The 24,691-nt window shown below is 40.9% G+C and overlaps 1 protein-coding gene across 2 annotated transcripts in view; it reads left to right on the forward strand.

The window, feature by feature from the left end:
* The window catches only part of ATRN (attractin), a 145,043-nt gene that overhangs the window by 84,892 nt on the left and 35,460 nt on the right, over positions 1-24,691 (forward strand). For both annotated transcript variants that reach the window (XM_082760179.1, XM_082760180.1), the window contains exon 25: positions 19,698-19,759. In XM_082760179.1, coding sequence (XP_082616305.1) covers positions 19,698-19,759 — 62 coding nt within the window. The remainder of the gene's footprint in view (positions 1-19,697; positions 19,760-24,691) is intronic.

The raw sequence follows: 24,691 nt of genomic DNA on the forward strand, positions 1-24,691 counted from the left end.
CCAGGCTGGATGGGGCTGGGGAGGCTCTGAGGTGCCTTCCAAGCCAGACTATTCTGTGTTTCTTTGAAAGGTCAAAGCCTGTCCAGACACCATCCTTGAACAACTAACTTCTGTCACCATTAACCTCGGTGACTCTTGAGATAACCTTCACCATCTGTATTTTACCCAGGAACTCTTCCAACATAGCCTTGCATTGAAAGCCATAATGAAATCTGGATTAGCTCAGCTGCACTTTTTAGGTCTACAAAACTAATTTTTATTTTTTTTTCAGAAACTGAAAACAGAGGGTTGACACAGCACACTTTACCATTGTCAACTCTCTTGATGAATTCAATTTTTTTGTTTACTTCTTCAGTTCTTGCATTGAAAACACATTCTGAAACTTTGTGTACTATTTAGGTCTTGGGAACGCGAATATGTAGATTCTCCCTCCTCCTCTAAATACGAGTTTTACATTTTCCGTGGTGCCATGCTCGGCTGGGTAGATTGCTTTAACAGCCTTGCTACTACCAGAGGCATTATTTCATGTGCCATTTCTTTGGGAGTGCTGGGATGAATGCTGTTTGCTTTCAGCGACTTTGAACATACCAAAATGTTTGTGTTTTGTATCCACCTTGCTTGAGTCTCTTTTTATAACCTCGTTCCCACTGGGCTCTTTGCCTTGCACCTACGTTCGGTGTCCTTGTCCTTAATGAAAGCTCTAATTTAGTTTAAAGGATATAGCTGATGGGTTTTAATCTCTCGCCTACCCTTACAGCATATCCTCTTCACTTTCCCTTTATGGTCTCCTTTACTTGCAGGGCTGAAACATCTCTCGCTATTTTGTTTATCGTTTGCTTAGTTCTGGCACAGCTTGACATTCAGCAGTTCTTATTTTATCTCCGTACCACTTGCTGGCTTCTAAGACACTGCTAATGAATCCCATCCTCTCCGTAATATGTAGATTCTTTAATTGTTCCTAATGTCCTTTTAGAGGTTAGTTTTGAGTTAGCTTTCAAATAGTTTTGTATCTTTAACCTGAGAGAGATACTTAGATGGCTGCTTTCCCATTCCTTATCTCCTTGGTCCACTTAATTTTACTGTCTTATTTAATTTCTTGCTGTTAAAAAGAGTGAACTTTGATTCCGTTACAACACCTTCCTTGTTTTATCCTTAATTTAATCTGAATGTGCTAGTGTGCACTCAATCCGTGGTAATTTTTATATCTTTTTAATGTCCTTGTTACTTGCCAAAACAAAGGCTAAAATAGCACCAGCTCTTATTGTATGAGAGGCTCTTTTTGTGCAGAACCCTGGCAGTAACAGCCCAGCCTGGAGTATTTTCCTTACAATTACTATCAACATACGCACTTCAGTTCATATCTAAGACATTTTTTTCCCCTAAACTGACATTTTTCTGACTTCTTTCTCTGCATACCTGGTGGTGTGGAAAATCTCAGCTCTTTCTCATGTTAGCAATAGCCGACCATCATCACTGCCTTCAGCCTCTGTTGTCCTTCCCTGCACCTCCTTTGGGTGGAGATCCCATCGTGGCTCTCCGTGGCATCCTTCCCTCCTTGCTCACAGTCTTGCTTGTCTGGCTGTGCATGAAACCAGTTTTCTCCTACATTATTTAACAACATTTGTGATGCTTGTCTGCGTTTCACATCCTAAGTTTGACAAACAGCAAGGTCTTGGTTGTTTGCTACGTCTACTCATGAGAGTTGTCCCGTCTCCATCACAAAGAGCCTGTAGCCGTATAGATTTGCTTCTGGCTGGTGTGATGCTGAGCTTTTGGCCCGTTTTCCATCTGGTGTAACTGTGCTCTCAGGTTTGGTGCCGCATGAAAGCGTTTTCACGCTGGTAAGACACCATAGTTTGACACTACGGTTATCGCACCACCCCGGGGTGCTGCTTTACTTGCAGGTTTCTTCTCCCTCCTCACCATCCCGGTAATTTTTTCAGACCAGTTGATGAGTAGGAGGTGATGTTATAAAAAGTTACGGTTCCACAGAGAAAAAAAAAAAAACAAAAACTAGGGAAAAGAGAAAATGCAATTAAAAATAAATAAATAATATGATTTGTCTCCAGGACTCGTGGGGTCCTTTCAGGACTTGTGCAATCTTCCCTGGTGGATTGAGCTGCCCTCCATTGCCCTTAATTGCAATCTATGTTCCTACCTGTCCTTTCTACACCTCTTTCCTATTTGCTTTATCTTTTCCTTTTTTTTGTAAAGTTTGGGCTCTCTGCAGAAGTTTATCTTCAATCAGATGAAATAGAAGATAACTCAAGGTATGGATTTTTGGGACAAAGGCTTCCTAGCAATTGATCCTTGATTGGGGTGCACTGCAAGATTTAAGATAGAGCCACGGGGTGACTGCTCGCTTCGTGACCACTCTGCTTTCCTGGCTGCTCCTTCTGCACTCACCCTCTGTTCCTTTCTTCTCGGGAAGGGTTTTTATTCAGGCCTTTCCCATACTGCTTCTCTTAGCTCTTTTGTAAATATTTCCTTTGCAGTTTGGATTTAGTCCTTCAGGGCAAGCAGACTTGTTAATTAAAACTACATGTTGCAGTATGGCCAGGACACAAACTGTTTTTCTTATCTCGGAGACTGCCTCCTACAGTTTTGCTCATCGCAGTTGCATTCTTAAGCTTTTTTGCAGCTACAGAACATGTTTCAATTTAGCTTTCAGAATTAGAGTGTTTTCAATATAAGAAGTGTGATGAAGTTGGCGAAACTCTGCTACTGCCAGACTGCTGATGGGAAATACTTGAAAATATTGCAGCATACACATTTTGTTTGGTCTGTTCCTGTGCAGAAAAGTATATCCAGCCAGTGCGTGTATATATATATTTTTTTCTGTGTTTGAATAGTATAATAAATAGTTGATTTATGTGCTGTATGCTCCCTTATCCTGACTTGTTTTCCATTTAGATACACTAGAAGCAGTGATTTTACTTACACTGGAAATGTTACAAAAGAAAACTTGAGAAATTGACAGTCTTTATTGCAGAGCAGCTAAGCTACAATCCACGTTATTATTTTTGAATATAATTTTCTTTATTCTGAAGCCATTGATTGAGGTCTGTCTCTCTTTCCCTCTCTTGTTGCCTTGCTGAATATGGACTCGGAGTATAAATGCTCTTTTGTGTCAGAGATAGCTGTGTCCTTGCCAGTGCTGAATTCTGGCTTTTTTTTTTTTTTTCCCTTCTTGCTCCACCTCTCTTCAAAACCACTTCGGTTTGGATTTTTTTTTTGTTAAGTATATTGGTTTAGGATGCCTTTCCCTGCCTGCTTTAATGACTTGAAATGATTATTCTGTAAAAGAAGCACGGCTGCAAAATGTAGGGAGCCTTCAAAACAGCAATCCGCTCCCTAATACCTTGTCTGAACGGTTTCCGGTTATGAAAGCTACGTCGCGGAGTTCCCTTAAAATCTTAGTTTGCCAAGCTCTCTTGAAAACCCAGGTAAGGCACCGTCAAAAAACGCCTCAATATTTCCGTTCTCATCGCTTTGCAGCTCCTCTCTGCTAATGCACTTGGTCTGGCACAGCCGCGGGTGACTTTAGAAGTGCTGTGCAAATCCCAGCTGCTCACCTTCCCTTTCTTTTGCTTGGAAAGCACTGCCTCAAATGTGCCTTATCATCCACTGAACTGAGCAGTGCACCTCTTCTAAAAGGACGTTAGTGGGGTTTTTCTCTCAGCTAGTCATGTAAACACGGTAGGATTTTCCCTCCCCGCCTATTTGATGTATTTTCTTAATGCGTTGCAACTGCTTTATTATTGATTCAAAATGTATCTTAGGCTAGAAAGAATACCATAGAGTTAAAAATAATAATAATAATAAAAAAAAGCTGTAGAGTATTGCAGTAAGGAACAAGGAAATTCAGTGCAGTAACTTTTGGAGTAACTTTCACGGGTTTTAAATTCAGATGAAAATAGCTCACTGAGATTTGAAACTGAACTTCTGGATCTGACACGCAGGTAATGGTGAGAATTTGAAACTCTGAGAGTTGTGTTCGTGCAAGGAGGTTTTACCAATGTTTAAACCAGCAGATATTTCTGTGGAACAGATCCCAGTAAGTGCGTCCCTCTCGGGAACGCACCGTGGGTCAAAATGGGAGTTGCTAATCCAGCCAACTTCCACCCCTCCTAATGGCTGTGAGCTCTCTGTCCCCTTACAGCTTAGTCTTGCTGGTGTTTTCTTCCACTCACTAAATATAAACTTGTGTCCTTGTCTTATTTCGTACCCAAACTATTGTTTTCATGAAGATTCTGTCCCGTTTGATTTTAGATTGTACTCTCCCAGAATTCCTATCCCTCTCTATAAAGCTTTTTGCATTGATCTCTGCCTGCTGAGTGCATGTAGGATGCTCAGGAGCTGATTAAGGAAAAAAACAGTTTGTAATTGTATCATTAACTGGCAATTGCCTCCTCTCTTTCTCTTGTGTTGGTTGAAGTATTTTAATTTGAATGCGCTTAAACGTTAATTATAAGCCAAATGCTTCAAGGGACAAAAAGAGGTGAAGGAATTTTACAGCCTTTTGCATACAAAATATGCTGTTTGCAAAATCTCGCTGGATATTTGCTGTATATTGTTTGTTTGGCAGTTCGTCATCCTGTTGGGCTTCAGAAAAGTGCCACCATGGCTGCGTGGCATCGCTGCACGGGATGCTCGGTGAAGCGCTGCAACAGAATTAAGACACCTCACGCTGTTTCAGGACTCTTGAGTATTTGAGAATGGGTGGGAAACTTTCAAGTCACTGAAACTGCTGCTTTCTGGCCTGATTTAATAGAGGCTGTAATAGAAAAATAGCTCAAATTGCCTCTGCTGCCTGCATTTCTTTAATTTTCAAACTCCTGCATGGGCTGTTGAAGCTTCTTTCAGGGTTCCTCCAGTGGATTTATTTCCGAGCTGCGGGTCTATATGGTCTCTCCTAAAGCTTTATTCCCTTCTACGCAGAAAGTTAATGGAGTGTGGATAGCTTAATTCAGTCACATAATGTGTTGTCGTAATTATTCTAGATATTTCAAATATGCTGTTTACAGTGATGGGAAAATATTTGTGAACCCACTCAAAGTGTCGAGCTGCCGCATAGTTCATCTGCCGAAATCGTGAATGGTGAACCCAAAGGTGGAAGCGATTCATCTCTGTTAAATTGATAGCTGCTTTACAAGGAGCTGCCAAAAGTTCAAGCGCAGAAATTGTTACAAATGGCAGAGCTGGAAATTGAGGGCGGTCTGAAATGCGCTGTAATTAAATCAGCCTTTCATTTGCGGTGCTTTCTTTCGGTGCCACGCCGGATGCCTGCCGCTAACCTGTACGTACAGGCTCGCACGTCTGCGGGTGACACAGATGCGTGCAGAAACCACGCAGCGTGCCGTGTCCCACCAAAGGAAACGTGAGCTCTTCCATGCAGACTCGTGGATGACACGCTCTTTAATGGGCTCCCTTCCTTTGGTGCTCTCCCCTCGCTGCCTTATGGTGCTTTTGCTAACTCTGTGCTGCCGTGCACTTTACCAGGGTGACTGCCTCTGGCTTCTGAAGCAACATGCAAATCCGTGCTCCAGTTAGAGCTGCGATTGAGGAAGATTTCCAAGAGGTGGGGAAGCACAATTCCACCCTCATGAAGCCTTCAGAAGCGCCACTTTCTTCGTATATCAGACCAGTGGCTACTCATTTTGATACGTTTCTACAACCTCTTCATGTTAATCTTAGGGAACGAGCAAGGCTTTGTTTAATCCTGTGCATCAAAAGGTTTCTTCTCTGCTTCTCCCTGCCGCTGAACAGTTTGCTCTGGGATAGTTTTATTTTCACCTCCTTTGACCTGTAAAACAGCTCCCACTGGTTTACAATCATACGCTGAAAATGCATGTAGGAATGTAAGCAAGCAGATTGCTTTCACGTCTATTTGGCTTTGCAGAGCTGGCAATTATGTGTAAATGTGTCTTTTTCTTAAGCCAGTAGATATTTCCTGTGTTATTATGTAGGCAAAGTTCATGTGGAGCCATATGCTGCTGTTGTCAGCTGTATTTCAGAGCAGAGATGAATTATAAACTAGTCTGAGGTTCTCATAAGGAAGGGCTTTCTGGCTGGGTAAAGCAGGCGGATTTTCCCTGACTCTGAACGTGGCTATTTAAGTGGGAAATAGTAGCCAGTATTTTATAAAGTGCCAGGAATTACATTCCGAAAAAGACTTCACAATCCTCAGGCAAAGCTCTTCCTCTGATCTTTATCATCATTAGTTTAATGTTGCGCCGTTCTTGTGTCCAGCAGCAGTTGAATACTGAAATCTTCCAAGTTCTCATTTTTCAAAGGAAACCTCCTTCATTAAAGCCGATTTAGATTAAATTTCTTCTTCTGATACTCGATTCCCCATCCTGCTATTTTTATTGGCGGCCTTACCCATAAAGCAGGTGGTCGCCATTAGCATGAAGCATAACACCAGTTTCAATTAAGCCTTAATTTTACTTGCCATTCCGTGTGTAATGCGTGTTGGGAAGTGCTTGGTTATCTCGCAGAGCTGAGTGATGGATGACACCCAGCCAAGGAAAGCTTCGGGGTGTGCTCAGCTCCTTCCAGGTGAGGAACACGGTAGCCCTCCACTTACCAACAGAGCTGGAGGAGCGCTGGATCCCAGGCTTCCACCTTCTTTTTATTTCAGGCTTCCCACCCCTTGAAGGTGACATGCATATTGCAAGCGGCGATGCTCTCTGGGGTTACCTCTTTGAGGTTAGCAGTCTAACTAAAAGGCTTTGATAGCACATGGAATAAGACAGAGCGAAGCAAGCACACCACGGTTAAAAAGCAGGGTCTGTAACTGATGCTAATACTCTGATGCATCTCTGGAGGAAACATGAAGCATTTGATACAGGGCATAAATATCCTTGAGGACTGGCCACGGCTCCTGGATGTTCCCAGCTTTTCTTTAAATTAATGTTGTTCTGTAATCAAAAGCCACAGGTGAATCCAATGAAAGCTCTCAGTAGGGGTAAAGGGAAAGCAAAAGTGGCTTTGTTGTTGGCCAAAGAGAATAAAATACATATAGATAGGTAGTGATTGCTTTGATAAAATAATTAGGTAGGCTTGAAACCACACTGAGGCTGCTGATACTGGTGGCTTTCCTGCCGGGTTCTCACTGTGCCTCGTGCACCTTTAATTAGGAGTAGTTGTAGGTGATGAGATATAATCATCCTTAGCTCTCTGGGACCCTTCTGTTCCAAAAAATGGTCTTTTTCTTTTGCTTCTGAAAGCACTGGAATGCCGAAGTTGTTTGCCAGCGATGTCCCTTGCCTTTATTTAGACGTAACTGCAGGTGCTTTTGAGCCCCTTTTCACTGCATCTCGCTCGCCGTGGTGAGAGGCTTGCTTTAAACCGAACAATGAAACGTAAATCAATTTGTTAATCTGATGAAATTTGCTGTTGAATGTAATTACTTTTGGAGACATGCAATTACATGCTGATTTTCAGAACAGGCAAACTGACATCTTCTGCTGGGGATGGAAGGATTTGAAACAGAACAGTTAAATGATACTTTAAAACATGAAACAGCTGCTTCCTTTTTATCTGCTCCTGCCTTCTTATTTTTGGCATCGACCGATGACATTTTTCTCCTTTTAGAAATTGTTCCCTTTCCTATTAAGTAGCATTTTTGTTACCAGCTTCTTAAATCCTTAAAACAGAAGGTTTCTCTCAACGCCAGTTAACCCTTTCTAGGATGTGTTGCAACTTCAGTGCTTTCTGCTGGAGGTGGTGACTTGAATGATCTTGAAAACTGCACAGAATAGATTTTCCCCAAGTGCTGGATAAAACAACTGAAATCCCATAAAACAGTACAAGTATTGAAATCATGGGGTTTATATCTACAAGTCGAGCTGTACTTGGGATGCTCTGTGAGTATGGTTTTCTCTACAGTCACGTCGTGGTCTGTAGTGTTAACGCTGTGCTGGCATCTGCTTTGGTTGGAAACGTGACACTTGATCACCATGCACTGGAAAGAAAGAAGCGGTACCTGAAAGGAAAGAGGGTTTCAAGGCTGTTTCAGTCTGAACCATATTTTTATTTATTTTTGTCTTCCTTTGAAGCTAGGAAGAGTGATGTTTCAGTACAGGCCAGCCAATCTTGGAGGTCTCTTCCAACCTAGATAATTAATGTGGTTTTTTTTTTTCCCTTTTTTTTTTTTTTTCTTTTGTCTCAATCTCATTTAGATGATCTGAGTGTTGAAGAAGTAGCTCTTCAGCTTTGAGCTCATAATATGTTCATGAAACACTGGAATTCTGGTCATGTGGCTTTTCTAAAACTTTAGCTACAGAAATAAATCAAGTTATAGGAGAGCAGAGATGCATAGACTGAGGTTCAGACTTTACTAATACTGAGAGAATTTTTTAAGTCGAGTTTTCGTTCAGATGTGAAACTAAGATGTGTAGGGATTCTCTTACTTTAAAGGAAGCTGATCTTTTATTTTTTTTTTTCTTTCAAGTTGCCAGGCTGGAAAGCGTAATATCAAAAAAATGTACAATTAATTTTGAATGGAAGGAAAGTCTGCATTAGACAGGCAATTAATTTTTGTGTGAGGCCCGGAGTGGTGATGTGCTGGCTGCTTGCAGTTGCTGTACTTCTGAACAGCTCTTCTTGAAAACACAATATGCCACCGCTGAATGTAAATGTAAAACTCAGGTTCAGATATGTTCCAGAAAATGAGCGATGTGGGCCGTTGCTGGGAAGCTTTTACAGCTACCAAAAGAGCTAGATATATTTCCTAATACAAAAGCTTATTTAAAGAGTCAAAGAATGGTAAGCAGAGTTAATGAAGAGGAGAGAAGTGCACTACCAATAAAACAGAAGAAGCCAGAATACTCGAACGGTAACAATAGATACAGCCTCGCTAAACCACTGGGGAAAAATACATCCTGTACTAACACGGGATGACAAAGCCAGAAAGCTTTTGGCTTGTTTAGCTCACTGCCATGAAGGCAGAGCCACCAGCACTCGAATAACGAATCTCAGATGGCTCTGCGAGGCTGCTTTTGTTAAAAACCAGCTGTTTCTGCAGTGCTGCTGCAACTTTTTTTTCCTTAAGTTCGGTTTCCTGCCTTATGGAGATGTTTTTACCATATTGACAAATCCCCCTCACAGTAGTGCTGGCAGGCAATATAGGGTCAGGGTGAGGATCCCTGACATCCCAGGATAATAAAGCCATTAGGAGCAAATTTCTGGGAAGATTCAACCCCCCTTTTCTCTCCCTTCCCCCCAGATCAGGTGGTTTTTTCCTTAATGATTAGTGTCATGCATAATTATTTCTTAAAACAGTTTGTTTTGCATACAAGATTAGAATCAGCCTGGTTCCTATACCTTGACCCAAAGTGACATTAAATTAAATGAATATTTTGACCATGGGGCATGAAGCATTATTGATTTGTCAGTATAGTAGGTTTTTTTTTTTTTTTTCCTTTTTTCTTTTAACTGGGATATTCTTCATGATAAAATACTGAAATGTGTGTTTGAGAAAGCCTTTAGTGATGGATAGTAGCTTCTTTCTTTATGTTAATATAAGTGCTTACATCTATGTTGCACATTTTTCCCTACCCAACCGTGCTGTTTTTTCATGTTAAGATTTCTTTAACACAAAATCACAGCGGAGGCTCTTAAAAAAATAAAAACATGATGAGTAAACCAGGCCAGCCTATGAATTCTGACTTCATCCCTCTTTTCAAGACATGGTTATTGATACCACCCAGTGAAGCCATCCTTTGATCAGCAGTTACGTGAGCTCTGCAGTGCAAGGTTTCTTTCCAAAGTACCCGGTGGTTTTCCTCTCTATTTATGAGAAAGTAAGGGTGTTTGTTTTTTTTATTACTGCCACTTTGTGTAGTAATGTGGCACAGAATTTGAAGAAGCACAACAATTTGGCATTGCTAATAATGCAAGAAATGTCATTACTAAAAGGTGTGTATATTTATATATGTATATATTTATTGCTTTTACTTATATAAAATCCTCAGGATTTTTGCAGAGACTTCAGAGGTTGGTATATTGCAAACTTTTTCCGATACAGTTTAATATTTTAATATTAATAAAAATATTTTAAATGATTTATCCTGTATGACCCTTAGAAATCATGCCCCCCTCGGGGAGGGAGAGAGGTCTTTCTCCACTAATCCCACTGTAGCACTGAGCTCTGTCTCGCACACATTTCCAGTGTTTTGTCTGGTCAGAGATGATGCAAGACACAAGTTTTTGCCCATTTCCATCTGTCAGCTGTTTTTGTAGCTTAAAAAAAAAAAAAAAAAAAAGAGAAAAGAAGTGCCAATATCTATTTAGCTGCTTTATTCTTCTCTTTATTCTTGATTCCCGCTTGCCTGCATACATTGCAAGCTCTTCACAAAGCCAACTTTTATTCCATTTAAGTTTTTGGCACTCAGGTGTTGTATACCATAAATTTCATCTTTTTGCTGGGCCTTTAGCGTCTGGGAGAGTGTTTTGAGCTGTTATGTGCTAAAGTTTTAATTTTTTCCATGTTGAAACTCTCCATAAATAGTTGGTATGCTCAAGAATGTAACTTATCCTGCACGCAGATGGTGGCAGAGCTCCACTCGGCACAACGCCAGCCAACAGGATCCTTCACAAACGCATCCAAACAGCAGCGTTCGGGACTGCGGGGAGGAACTCAAGGACTTGCAACTGGGAAGGGTGGAGCATTTTAAAGCCGGTGGCTCACTTTCTGTGTCTGGCTTCAGCAACTTTAATTTTTGAGAACGTTTTTCAAAGCAACTCAAAGCTTCCTCGTCTCCAGAATGATTGTTGCAATAGTGTGTAAATCCAAATCCACTGCAAACAGGGAGTATATCAGCATTTTCCCCTTAAAAAACTCACATAGTGGCAAGAAAGCCCACTCTGTAACCAAAACGTTACTCTCCACTGGAGTTTATAACCTCTTTTCTTGCTGTGGCATGAGCAAACTGCCTGGAGGTTTGTGAGCGAGCTGAGCATCGCTTGAGCTTTGGGACTGGTCTTGGGGTGCCCGTTCCAGCTGTCAGACGCTCCAGCTAAACCTTCAGTGCAGTGTTCCTGCTGCCAAGTTTGAGATAACTCAAAACAGCTTCGCAGCATAAACACGTCTGAGGTCCAGCACAAGGCTTGGTGTTTTATATAGGTTTTCAAGAAGTCTCCTGTACTTCTGAATTTGTTTCTTTTAAACCAAGCAGTGGAAAACGTGCATTTTTTTTTTTTTCTGAAATGAGGGATTTTATTGCATTGTTTTTCTCAGATGAATTCTTAAAGGAGTGAATACCTGACCTGCATTTAATAAGCAAGACCTTTTAGCAAAGGGTGTTTTGTTTTTCCTTCTTGTTAATCTTTTGAAGTAGAAAAGGCATGAAGCCTACTTCTTATGCTTTGGTTGAGAAGTTACTGTTGCTTAGAGGTTGCAGAACTAAAACTAGCAACATACAGGGTTGCTTCAAGAATAAAAATCTTGAAGGTGGCTTCAAGGTGGCTTTCACCTAACCTATAGATCAGGCTTCCAGGTTAGATGTAGATGGACAAGAGTTCATAAGCAATCCGAAATCCCATATTGGACTAAAAGAAGCACTTTGGAAGTGAGCTGTTTGGGGCAGAAGCAATGTGACAACATTGTTTTTCTATACTTTTTTTTTTTTTTTTTTTTTTTTAATTTCTGCTCTCTGCCTTTTGAATTCCAAGCAGAGAATTTGCTTTCAAAAGTATTCAGCTGGACAGCTTAATAAGACATAGATTTTGAGAGGCCACCGGTAAGTAAAGATTTTGTCTGCAGGCAGTATGCAAGGCTGGGAGATTTGTGACTGTTCGATTCTGTTTCTAAACCTTTAAAATAGTTTCAAGGAGTTATTTAGCTTTTTTTATAACTGAACTCTGCGGTGCTGTTTACTGCTAGAAGTGTTTGATGTTGGTAGTCGTTGTCTTCAGGTAATGTTAATTTGCCTGAATTTAGTTGTTTGCACAAAATTTCCTTTTTTTAACTTTTGCTTTCAGAGTGAGTTGTTATATTAAAAAAAAAAATCAACAGATTCAGTTCAATTGTTTGCAAAAACCCAAGTAAGGTATAATTATTCATTTGTTGTGCTCTCTGCTTTGGGGAGGGATCATGCCTGAAGCTTGGGGGAATTGAAAGGCACCTCGGAGGTCGTCTTCCCATGGAAATTCACCTTACTGAGTTTTGACTTACAGCTTTACCATCTGACCTTGTTGCATCTGCTTCTCATCCTGAATGCTGCCCACTCACTGAGTGTTCTCTTCAACTTGACAAAGCTACAGGGGAATTGTGCTGAGGCAATTTCAGAGGTTTCTACCTGAGTTTTCAGCTTCGCTTTGCTCTTGGCTGCTGCACCTACAGAGTCACCTGTGAGCACGGCCTCATTGCTGCAATGCAAAATGCAGGAGTTTGCATTTTTGGCCAGAATTATAGGTGTGAATTTATCCTCTAGCCCTGTTCAGAGGCTACTTTAATGCCTGGTTAAGAGGAGAACTGTGACCATACCTCTTAACCTATGGTGACAAAAATCTATCGTCATCTTTCACAATCAGTTCTCGGTCTACTGGTGCCAACCACAAACGTGTTGTTTATACGACTTTCAGAGCAGGCACAGAGCAAAAACTCCTGGGAAGGAGCATCCAGCAGCCAAAATGTGGTGACCAGAGAGAGGTTACAAGGCTGCAAGTTCTCACCTCTGCTTTCCTGTGGCCTGACACCACCGCTGGTGACTTCACAACCTGTGAGGTTCACCACCAGCACAGCCTTACCTTTGCTGTTACTTCAGGTACTCCCTTTTATTACCATAGCTCTGGAACCGAGAGCTGGGACCCTTTTATTTCATTTTATTTGTTCCGTCCGGCACAAGTGCTACGATAGCCTTGAGTTATGGTACCGCTCTTCCCTTGCGTGACCATTGCTGCCCTCAGTGTATGGACAGGGTGCAGAGTGGATGTGGCAGAAGGCTATGGGAACGAATGATCTTTAGTTTTAAGGTATTTACGCAACACTCAGGCTGAGTTTTTTTTCCTGGCCCAGCCCCAGGTTCCTTGTGGCATTTGGTAGTGTGTTACTGTAATGAGTATGTGTGCAGGGCCTGAACTGAGATTGCTGTTCCAATTACGGGACTTCCCAGAACATTGTTTGCTAGTGCACTTTAAATTTAGATGTGCATCACTATTCAACACCTGGCTGCTTATTGAACAAATACTTCCCGTTTGTCAGATTTGTGCGGTAATTTTTCTGATGCAGAGAAATGGGGGACTAAATCTTAAAGCGCTATTTTTAATTTAGAGGCAGCTCTGCCCGCGTTTGCTCTGCACAGCAATCTGAGAGCTCGCATGGGGAGACAAAGCGTATATAATTGGCATTTCTGAGCCAACTGCTGACTGCAGCCAATTAGCTGAAAAGTGACAATTTGTGACTACTGCAGTAAGGCGGCACAGTATTGGAATATAAATCGATTTTCATCGTGGTGTAAGTTCAGAAGTGAGCTAGTTTTTATATTTGCACAATATCAAATGTTTGTGCCATAAAGCTCAATGGCTTAGTTAGTATTGCAGCATGTGAAGAATAAGTCATTTATCTCTTTCATTGGCTTTCCACACAGGGGCAACGTGGTTCACAGTAGAAGGTGTGAAAATCAAATTTTAGTGGAAATTTTATTTTTATTTGTTGTAGAATATAAATCTGAGCATATGAACCTCTTCAGCTGCACCACATTTGCCAGAAGTTTTTCTACTATGAGATATCAAAGCAGCAATCTGAGTGTGCTTGGTTGCAGATTGTTTTCCGAGCTTCTGACGAGCAACGGGTAATGCCTTTAATGCAAGCAGGAACAGATCAATTTGGACTTAAGTCTGGGGTCTCTCTGCTTTCTGTGATCCGCCTGTCCTGGATTTTTAGCTATCAGATCAGCTGTGGATGCTTATCCCTTAATCAAATTTGTCAGCTTTCAGGTGAGCATCTCTGCTCCCTGTTATGTGAATCCAAACACCACAAGAAGTTGTGCTTGGAGAGTGTCTAAAGGAGGCCTACAATGATGGTGAAAGGGGTCTAGAGGAGAAGATGTGTGAGGAATGGCTGAGATCCCTTGGTTTGTTCAGCCCAGAGCAGAGCAGGCTGAGGGGAGGCCTCATGGCGGCCTGCAGCTCCCTCACAGGGGAGCGGAGGGGCAGGTGCTGAGCGCTGCTCCCTGGGGACAACGACAGGACCCGAGGCGACGGCATGGAGCTGGGACAGAGGAGGGTCAGGATGGGTGTCAGGGAAAGGGTGTGCACCCAGAGGTGGTCGGGCACTGGGACAGGATCCCCAGGGCAGTGGTCACAACACCGAGCCTGATGGAGTTCAAGAAGTGTTTGGACAACGCTCTCAGACACACGGTCTGAATTTTGGGTGGTCCTGTGTGGAGCCAGGAGCTGGACTCAATGATACTTTTGGGTCCCTCCCAACTCAGGTTATTCTATGATTCTCTCAACTTGCGGTGCCACTTTTCTTATGCTTGAGTGTGCTTTTATTGTGGGCAATGAAAGTGTTCCCTGGGGAAAAGTTTTGCCAGAGAGGGGCCAAGTGGTTCGTGTAAGCCTGACTCCCAGGTTTGAGTTCTTCCATTAGTGAAGTTCTCCGTTTGTTTTCATTGAATTATCTAAGCTTTTAACACTGGAACATGCCGACCTAGTTTCTTCCAGTCTCTCTGTGCTTCTTGATACCGAAAGCAGAAGATTTCGTTAATCAGTAGCCACTTTCTTTTTGTTGCTCTACATTTGATCCAATTTCTGTGTACCTTACCATGAGAGCAGCTGCATTCAGTCCAGCAGCGTGTTGTGATATTCAGTGCCTAAACATGGGTAGGTAGTGCCAAGAGGATGGCAGATAGGACTTCTAAGAGGTCCTGTGCCCTTCTGGAGCAGTTGGAGGCCAGGTGAGATGTCTTTTGGCACACTAAAGGTGTTGACAGAGCACATGAAACAGCAGCAGCATGTGGCAGAGCCAGGACCACCATTTTGGTTTTTCTCAAAACCTCACCACTGACTGTTGGAGTTGGCTCATTGCTTCTGTCCAGCAGAAAGTACCAAGAACAATAAGGTTTTTTTTTTGCCACGTGTTCCCTAGGACACGCTGTATTTGTATTTTTAAAAAGAACTGCAACCCATAGCAATGCTTCTCTTGAGCTAAAGAGCCCTCTTTCTCCCCCATCGTTATCATAAAGGGAAAAATGAGTGTTTGGATGACTTTGGCATCACTCAAGAATACTTAAACAAAAAACTACCACCATTTGGTTTTCAGCTGGTCCTCTGACAGTAGTGCAGGCACTCAGCATTCAGGCCACAGCTTCCTCTTACCGTTGACTGTATTCTCCAAGGTCAGATTGAATCCTTGCCTCTAACAATAAAAATAAAATAAAAAAGCGTGTGGAGGTGCTGAGGAAGAAATAGAGGAAGAGGTACATAAATGTCATATACAGCTTGTTTGGCTGTTGGTTTTATCTGTTTGGAAACCCTTGGATTTCCCAGCCTTTTCAGCCTTCTCTACTGCTTTTTTTGTTTCTTAACTTCGGCGCTGCGGCTATGTTTGAGTAGAAAGCAAAGCAGCCTGAAATCTCTGGATTTCCATGGTTTTCAGTACTGTGTGATCCTATAGGCTTTGACAACGCGAGTGCTGTAGTGTTCTCCCACCTACTAGGTTAGGTTAATGGATCTAGCAGTAGGGATCCTTTAAAAAACCTTTTGAATTCACAACGAGCACCAAACTCCGGTAGACAGCTTCACACCGTGCCTTCTCTGCTGTACTTCTCTGGTTTCATAAGTTAATTAGGCTTTATTTTTTCCCCTCCTTTACAAATGCTTTCCTGGGAGGGTGTCCTGTTCAAAACATCCTCTCCAGCTTTACTTTTTCTCATCCCTAATATAAAGTAGGGTTGAAAAGAAAGGCAGCACTGTTGTGAGTCTACTCACTTCATGCAGAAGTGGAAAAAGGCAAAAATACGTCACGTAAATAATCCCGAATTGTTAGCCAGGGAAAGAGGAGTTGCAGAAGTTCTGTTTTTTGTGTTTATTCATGTTCTCTCAAGCACTCAGATACCCCAAATGATCCGAATTATGCTATGAGAATGTCATACTGGAAATGTTTTTCAGTACATTAGTAGTTCTTTGGACTGGTACTCCTTGTCTGGACAAGTCATGTATAATATAAGAAATTATTTGCATCTTGGGGGCAGATTTGCCTTGCCTCCATCATAGCTGATGATTCTGCTTTTATTTGTTTAAAATAAACAATATTTTATTGCAAAAGTGGAAGGAGTTATTTTGTGATGATTTATCTGTAATTCTTTTCACTACAGGTAAGTGAGAGGAGTACTCAAATGTATTTCTTGCTATAATAAAACAAATATTTTTACAGGTTCTCATTAGGTTGGTAATAATTTTTCTTAGTGGTATATGAAATCCAAGTACTTCTTCATGAGTTCAAAGTATTTGTGAATCAAAGAAAGGAGGCTTAAATTGTGTTAGATATGGTTGGACTTGCAGGGTTAAAGTGAACTTGTTCCAAAATAAAAAGTGGACTAAGAGTTAGCTAGACCCCCCCCCCCTCTTTCTTTTCTTTCTTCTTTTTTTTTTTTTTTTTTTTGAAAGTATAAAAGGATTCTCTTCAAACTTTTCTGAAGTTTCTTTTCACGGGGAGCACTAACTGTGTTACTAATGCAAACCAATTCCTGGTATGCAATCATCCCAATTTGTTTGTCAAACTCTATCAGTCCCAGGCTGTGGTTTCACTCCAGAAGTATGAGCTTGAGATACCAACTGTTACTGAAACGCCAATTGGGTTCAAATTGCTGTTCCTTTGCACAGAATGTGTTCTGGCCAAGCACTTTGCTGTAACTCCTTAGAAATAGGTATGTACTAATTTCCAAAGTGCCGCAGTTTTTAGATGACATTGGGTAGCAGAAATAGGCAAAACTCCTTCTTGGCTTCATATTCAGCATTAATCAAATGATAAAGAAACTAAAGCTTGTAATTTTCAGATTTGTCAGTCCATATAGCTGGCTGTTTGGGTTTGTGTGGAAAGTAGCCACATTTTTTTGATGGCGCTGTGGCATTAGAAAAATCATGATAATGATTTTAAAGCTGGTGTGCCTTTTCAGGTACCTTTCCAGATCATATAAGCTTCATAATATTCTCTGGAATTAACATAATCAATAGATTTCTGGACTAAATTGATCTTCGCTATTTAAGGATACCGTATTATTTTGAAGAAGGGTCTTTGAAGGCCACGTCTGTGATGGATTGGTGGCAGAGCTGAAGTTCTGCTGTGTGCCTGGGGGAGGCTCTCCAGACCTCCTTTGTGAACTGCCGTGCTTTCCTGCACTTACTCTGCTTCTTCCTTTGGTACAAAATGAGTTTTTGAAAATGGACAAATGAATCTTCTGCTGTTGTCTAAACTTAATTAAAAATCCATACCGCTAAGAAATTTGTGCCGTATTTTCCCTATATTCAGAATGAATAGTTTACTTATAATGACTGTTTCTAACCAAACTTTCTATGTAACTGAATTAATTAAGTCCTAGGAACAGATTATATTAGGGGAAATTAAGCTTTAAGTAAGCAAACCATTAACAATTATGATACTAAATTGCCCGTGACACAGATTGGTCAGGTTTAATAGCATAAAATGTTTTCAGCTTGTGAGAAGTAAATTGCAGAAACCAACCTAGGCATTCTTTACATCTGTGCGTGGTGTACAGATCCTCAGATGGTCTTTGCAAAAGAAGAGCTCCAACAGGTAGGCAAAAGAAACACCATGGATAAAGCATTTACAGTGCTTCTCGGTGAAACAAATCCAGGTTTTCCTTCTCCATTTGCTTCCTATGTTACCATAAAACGAGGAACCCCTTTTCTGGTAACAGCATAGAGTTGAGTTCCCAACCTTGTTAAGTAGCATGATGTAGTTTGAATTACACTTAAGTTTTTTAGTCTTCTGTGGAATCTGTCCTGTTTTAAAATAAGCGTATACTTGTTTCTTCTTCTGGTTTTGGAGCAAGCTTTGGTTTCCATTGCAGAAACCGGTCCTAGTGGTCATCATCAGAGAGCACGCTCATTAATGATTCCTTTGTACTTTTTCCTTTTTCTAAGACAAGCTGTTTAAATATAAGCTGTTGATACATAAAATGGTCTTTCTTTGGAAATGCTTCATTGCCTGTCTGTCAACATCATAGTTATTCTCAGCCCCTGTTTCTATATGCTGGAAATATTACGTGTTTGTATTTTGGGATGTGGTATTTTAGTAAGAAATATCTTTGCCTTGAAGAAATGCCAGAATAGTTATGCAAACACAAAACCACCTCGGTTACCATCCTCAGCTGTTAGTATAAAGAGTGAAATCACGCTCACCTTCCTTTTTCTAATCGGAAAGTAGTGGGAAGCACTTTATAAAAAAGAAAAAATAGCAACAAACTGTTTTCTTGCCTTTTGTAGGCAATAGTATTGAGATCGCAGGCATCTGGTCTGCAGGTTTTAAGTTCGCTTTCCAGCAGGACAGAAGTTATGCACTGCAAAGGAGCTTTCAACTTAAGAGTATTTCAGTATATTTATGAGAAAATGATTTTGGCCAGCTTCTGTACCAAGACACAATGGGTATTTGAAGTAAATATGATAATAGAAGGTGTTATTGAGCAATAGGAATACTCCAAGGAGTAACTCGTTTTGCATATATTCATGATTTTTGGAAGGTGGCTATTGCTGGGAGGAGAGGTTTATGCTAATAATGCCATATCATGCAGTTTATTAAGAAGGAAAAAAAAGATGCCTTAAGTGAATTTGCTATCCATTAAAAGCTTTTGTACCTGAAATGCAGCTTTCAGTTTGGGTTTGGAATAAATTCAGATACTTCATGAAAGAGTTAATTTCCTGTTGTGGTGCTGAGATTGATAGGCAGAGGAAATAGGAGGTACCTGGAAAGACCTTCTGATTCCTAATATTGCAGAAGTTGCCTTTCTGTTGGCTTGCCTCCCCTCTGCTTTGTTATTTTTAACCAGGCTCCCTAATCTTTCCTTTTGCCTCTAACCACCTCCCAATTTCCTGTTCGCTTCTTCCCTCTGTTTTTTGTCCAAAATACTCAGTTGTTTTTCACTTCTCTTTGCAGTTTGAGTGGATTGCAGGGAAGTGAGTTAGGATGAATGCCATAGCTGTTTTTACAGTATCTATTATCTTCTGTATTTCATGCCTTTTTGCTGCTCTGGGTGTAAGTTATTTATTCGAGGAGATTTTGGTGTAAGAATATTGTTTGGATATAGGCGCGTGAGTTTTGAACTTTATAATGCTGTGCCTTGGATTTCTGTGGATACAGTAATTACAAACGTTCTACTTTAGCTCTTTAAAACTTCCATGTTGTGATTTTTTTGGACTGGTGTTTTCTCCAAGGTGGCTTACGTGCACTGAAGGCTATTCCTTGAATGTTGTTGAGGAGAGAAATGTTACTTGTTTAGGTGGTAATTTTATTTTTTGGGGGGGGTATATATGATTTAAAATAATGTGAAGTAGTAATTTGCTTTCTTTTCCCTCAGAATATTTCAGCACTTGTTCTAAACAGTGTTCAAAATGTTAATTAACCTAAGTAAAGAACATCTTTCATTGTAATTTTTTATCCCAGCAAGAATGCATGTTAAATATGTTTGCTTTTCAGTAACTAACAGAAAGCATTTGCTTTTCTTTTGCAGATTGCATTCTCACAACACAGCAACTTTATGGACCTGGTACAGTTCTTTGTGACGTTTTTCAGGTACTTTTCATTTAAGACACCTAAATGTTTCTTTTTTAGGAAAGATCTTTGTTTTTTGTTTTTCAGTATAGTGGTTTTTGTTGTTTTTCTTTTTTTTAATTAAGCGTCCTGCTTACATGACAGCCTAGAAAATGGAAATTTCTGCTATGTTTAAAGCATTTAATTAGGAATTATATTCAGAAAATTGTCTGCCCGCCTTTACGGATGCATCTTGTCTCGTGCTTGTAAAGAAAGGGAGGTTAGAGGAAGGTGGGAGGCTTTCTGAATTGCAGAAGTTATTCTCAAAATGGTGTAAGGACACCTTTTAAGTCCCTACATCATACGAATCCAAAGTGATTTAGAGGAATTGTAGATATTCACACGTCGTCAGGCACAACATATAAATTAAAGAAGCGATTTTGCAAAAAGTTAGACGTGGGCTAATTTCAGGCTCTATAGGTAGCACCTTTTGATTTCAAACTGAACTCAGAGAAGTTTGCTCGTATTTAACTTGACATGATTTTAACACAGTCGAAGCCAAACACCCTTCTGTCACTCATGAACTGCTTGGTAAAGTTCATTTCTCAGTGTGAAGTAAATTGATGATTCTGTAGGAGTGAAACCTGCAGAAGTAATTTTAGTCCTTGTTTCCTCTTCCATCCTCCAAAACACCATATCCCTAACAAAGAGGTTAAACGTCCCCTGAAGCACAGCAAGCCATCTCTTTAGGGCTTCATGATCCAATGTGTTAGCCTCTATTTTAGGAACTGTTACTACTCCAGAAATATAAAGCAATTATTGCTCCACAAGTATAAAAACAATAATTGATCAATAAGGAGGACTCCCACGGGAGAGATAGACATGTCTAGATCTTACAAACTGTTTTAAACTAGGCACTATTATGCCCATTTTGAAGTGAGCGATGTGAATAATATCTTGCTTTAGATTCCATGCTAAATTTAATTAAAGCAAGGAGCTCCAGATGGGTCCTTCAGACGAGTAGTTTGTATTAAATGTTGTCTTTTAGCATGCGGTTTTTACAGCGTGGAGTGTGCTTTAATACAATCTCAGGTAAACACAGGGTTGGAGCTGCCACCTCGCTTGCATTGATATGCAATAAATGTTTACCCCTGGATCAGGCTTAAGGGCTTGTTCTGCTGAATCCATTGCAGTCAAGGTCTCTCCTAAAAATCTTTGTGGCAGCGTAATTACTTACAAGGAGAGCTAATAGCTAAGTAGCTGGTTGTTCAGTTCCTTTTTAATGGCACATGATTGATCCGTGCTTTACAAACTAGTCATTAGTTCTTTATAGACCCAGGTCCCACCTGCTTATGAGAGTTTGAAGCTCTTCACTGTGAACAATTCCTCTGATTCTATTATTAGAAGAGAGCCACGGTTTGAAGTAGAAGATACACGTGTTAAATACCTCGGTGAGCACATACAGATGAAAATACAGAAGTTAGGTAAACTGCAGTGATTTTCCTTCCCTCTTTCACTGCTGTCACCTGGATCTCCTTGAGAAGTAACGTTGCAGCGTTACTTAGCTAACATCTTCACATCCCAGAGGAGTAAGAATGTGTGTATTAGGGAGAAGACAGTTTACTGGTGTTTTCCAGCCACACATTTATAATACATTAGAAAGCCTTTGATTCTTCAATTGTAACTACTGCTAAGTTCCTCCCCATATATTTCATTTTACATTCACTCTACCTTGCTGAATAACCAGTGTAGTAGAACAGCATGATTCATCTCTGCTGTTTGGACAGGTGAAATGATTGAAACTCTTGTATTTTTAATGCTCCAGGGTACATTCATAATCACAGTTGAATCCAAGTTGAAGTATAAATAAGTAATATCTGATAGCCCCCTGTGATGCTAATGAGATAGAGGTGGCTGAAAATTCACAGGCTGAGTAGAGGCAATGAAAATGCTTTTTGCAAAGCTCCAAGGCCATTGGTAAAAGCACCTCTGAGATACAGATCGCCTCTGATGTGGAAACTGGGATACAGTCTGCTTCTCTGGATGCCATGGACACAAAACCAGACTTTGTTCTGTAAATGAATGCTTAGAGTGGCTTTGTTGTCATGTTTAAGAGTATTGCCTCATTTTGCCATTCTGCAAGTAACATTTGAGTAAATTCTTCTGTGCTGGTGATGATGTGGCACATTTTCCATCCCACAGAAGCCACCCTTGGTGCTTTGTTGTAACCTCATCCTAAACATGCTCCTCTGCTGTGCTACCAGAAGGAACAGCTGTGCCTTGAGGTGCATGGGGAGCCATGCAAGGAAATGGGAGTTTTAGATTCTCTGTTTGCTGACATTTGTGATGATTTAGGCCAAGCAAGTCCTTCCAGTAGGCACTGGAGTGCAAGCTGCATTGCATATCTCCCGTGCTGCTTAATTTATGGAGCATCACAGGCTCTTGCAGAACCCTGACTCTCCGTGTGGCTCACAAAGTTACAGAGCAGCCAGGAACCTGGCAATGCTTTTAAATGGCATCATTTAAAAGTCAGTGTGGAGCAGGACAAAACGACTGCTGGATTCGATTTCCGTTTAAGAGCTGTGCTGCTTTGGGTCAGAGGGGGGGTGTGCATCACATTTAGAGGTGCTGGTACACTCCTGGGGCTCCTTGTGGAGTCAGTGTTCAGCTCTATGGCTGAATATTGCCATTATTTTATTTTGCAACACAATAATTTCTTATTTTAAGCGAAGGAAATGTCAATGGATAAAGGTTGGGTAGAACAGCGAAGTTGCAGGGTCATTAATATTGCATTATAATTGGAGCTGTAGGAGAAATGATATTATAACCGTGGTTGACCTTTGTAAATCTAAATGAATTGCAAGCAAACGGTGTTTTTCTCTGTTTCCTTCCCCCTGCTTTCCATAATACAGCTCTTTATTATAAAATTCGTGCTGCTTTATTTCGACAGAAAGTCTGAGCTATTTTGACGGTCTCTAGTAAATGTTTGTGTTAGTACCAGTGCTTCTTCAACTTCCAAATATCCCTGTATGCCATCACACCAATCCATAATATGGATTTTTCACCAGTGTATTTTTCACCAGTGTACTTCTGTGTACAAAAGTCATGAAAATATCAGTGGCTTTCTAAAGTCCTATTGCTGATCAGTGATATTTTTTCATCCTTTCTGCTTTTCTGTTTTTCAAAAAGTGCATCTGAATTTTGTCTGTGCTTCTCTGCTTTGTTGGCTTTGTAGGGACTTATCAGATAAATATTTAAGATTGATTTGAATGAAATCAGGATGGAGAGCATGTGTAAGCACCAGAAGAAACAGCAGACAGGAGCAGAAAGCACGGCTTCGATTCTAACTGGTGACAGATTTCGTTGTAAAGCAGCTGAGGATCACTCATATAACCCCTGAGCATCACGGACAGCTTGTCAGGAGGAGACCCTGTGCTCCAAAACCAGGAGTATTATTAGTGTAGCAGCCCTAAGAAACTCAAAGCAAGGAGACGGAGGCATTCACCAACTTGCCTAAAAGGCCTGATGAGCGAAGTAAGCAAAACTTCAAGGCCAAACAGCCCTGCCAAAGACGCTGTTGAGCCCTACATGGTGTAAAAGACCTACAAACCAGGCTTGCTGTCTCCAAGAAAGACACCAGGAGACACAGCAAGGACCTGACAGCCAGCATCCCCTGTCCTCTGTGAGGGACAGAAGTGATGTTGGCCAGATCAGCTGGCCACGTGCATCTGCTAGTTTTGGTTGTGAGAGCATGAGAGGGTATAATTGATTTTCTGTGGGGTTTTGTGAATTGTAATCCCCTTCCCCTTCCATAAGTTCTCACACTGGGCTTTGTTACATTGATTTGTGATCAATGTTCTGTACTGTGTTTCTGCTCTGTGTCCTCGTGCACAGTTCACCCTGTTTCTTGTCTTTCTTTCTGTTCCTTTCATATTTATGCTTGGAACATCCTCCTTGGGGTGCTCACTGCTGCCTCCCTCCAGCCCTTTTGTAGTCTTACAACAAGTTAGAGATAAGGATCTCTTTCACAAATGGGAAAAAGAAGTTCCAAGTTCTGTGTTTTCACGGTGTCACAGCATGACGTGAACACTTGTGGCCTGTACCGATGTCTGAATATCAAATTGTATAATTTAACTTCGGTGTGAATAATTGGACTTTGAAGTTTTCTTGGTCAGAAAAACTTCAGAGGGAGCAGTGTTTGTCTCCATATGACAGTCACGCAGGTGGGTTAAGGTGCTGTATATCATTTTTTCCAGCTGTAAACATTTGCCCAACGTTTTTAATAAGCAGGAATGGCCTGTTGCAATAACTCAAACCTGGAGTCATGCTGCAGATATTTTATTTACTCTTTTTGCTTATTAAATAGTTTATTTCTTCACCAGAAAGGGTATTTCTAAATAAGTGCCTAAAATACAGTCTGAGTCACCTTTTATTTCATGTCAGGAAAAGGAAGAGATTGGGAATATCTGAAAATTATTTCTAACGAGATAGATAAAAGCACTCTGGGTTTTAAACCTGTTGACGCAGTGGGGCTTAGCTTATAGTTTTAGAACTTAATTTAGGTTTCTGTGTGTTGTGTCCAAGCTCTTATTCTGGTCAACGCAGGTGACAGACACCAAAGAACAGTTCCCAGACATTGGTGTCTACTTCAGAGTGAGGCACGTAGCTCTCAGCAGTCATTCATTTGACCACTTCCCATGAGTTGAGCGAAGAAGATGACCAGGTCAGTCAAATATAGAACAGGGGAACTGAGACTGGAAGGAGTCTATAGGACCAATGCCGTGCTTCATCCCTGGTCCCACTTGTAGCTACAACTTGCTTGGACATCCCTGCCGTCAGAGTAGGTTGTTCTCATACCTGAAATTAGTACAAGGAGAAAAACTTCAAAATAAGGGTCAAGAAAACATTATTTTCCACTCCAATTTCATCATGGCCCTCGGGATTTTTGGTGTGTTTACTCAAAACTCCAGCTTT

Source organism: Aythya marila (assembly GCF_965140915.1).
Source record: "Aythya marila genome assembly, chromosome: 4".
NCBI lineage: Eukaryota > Metazoa > Chordata > Aves > Anseriformes > Anatidae > Aythya > Aythya marila.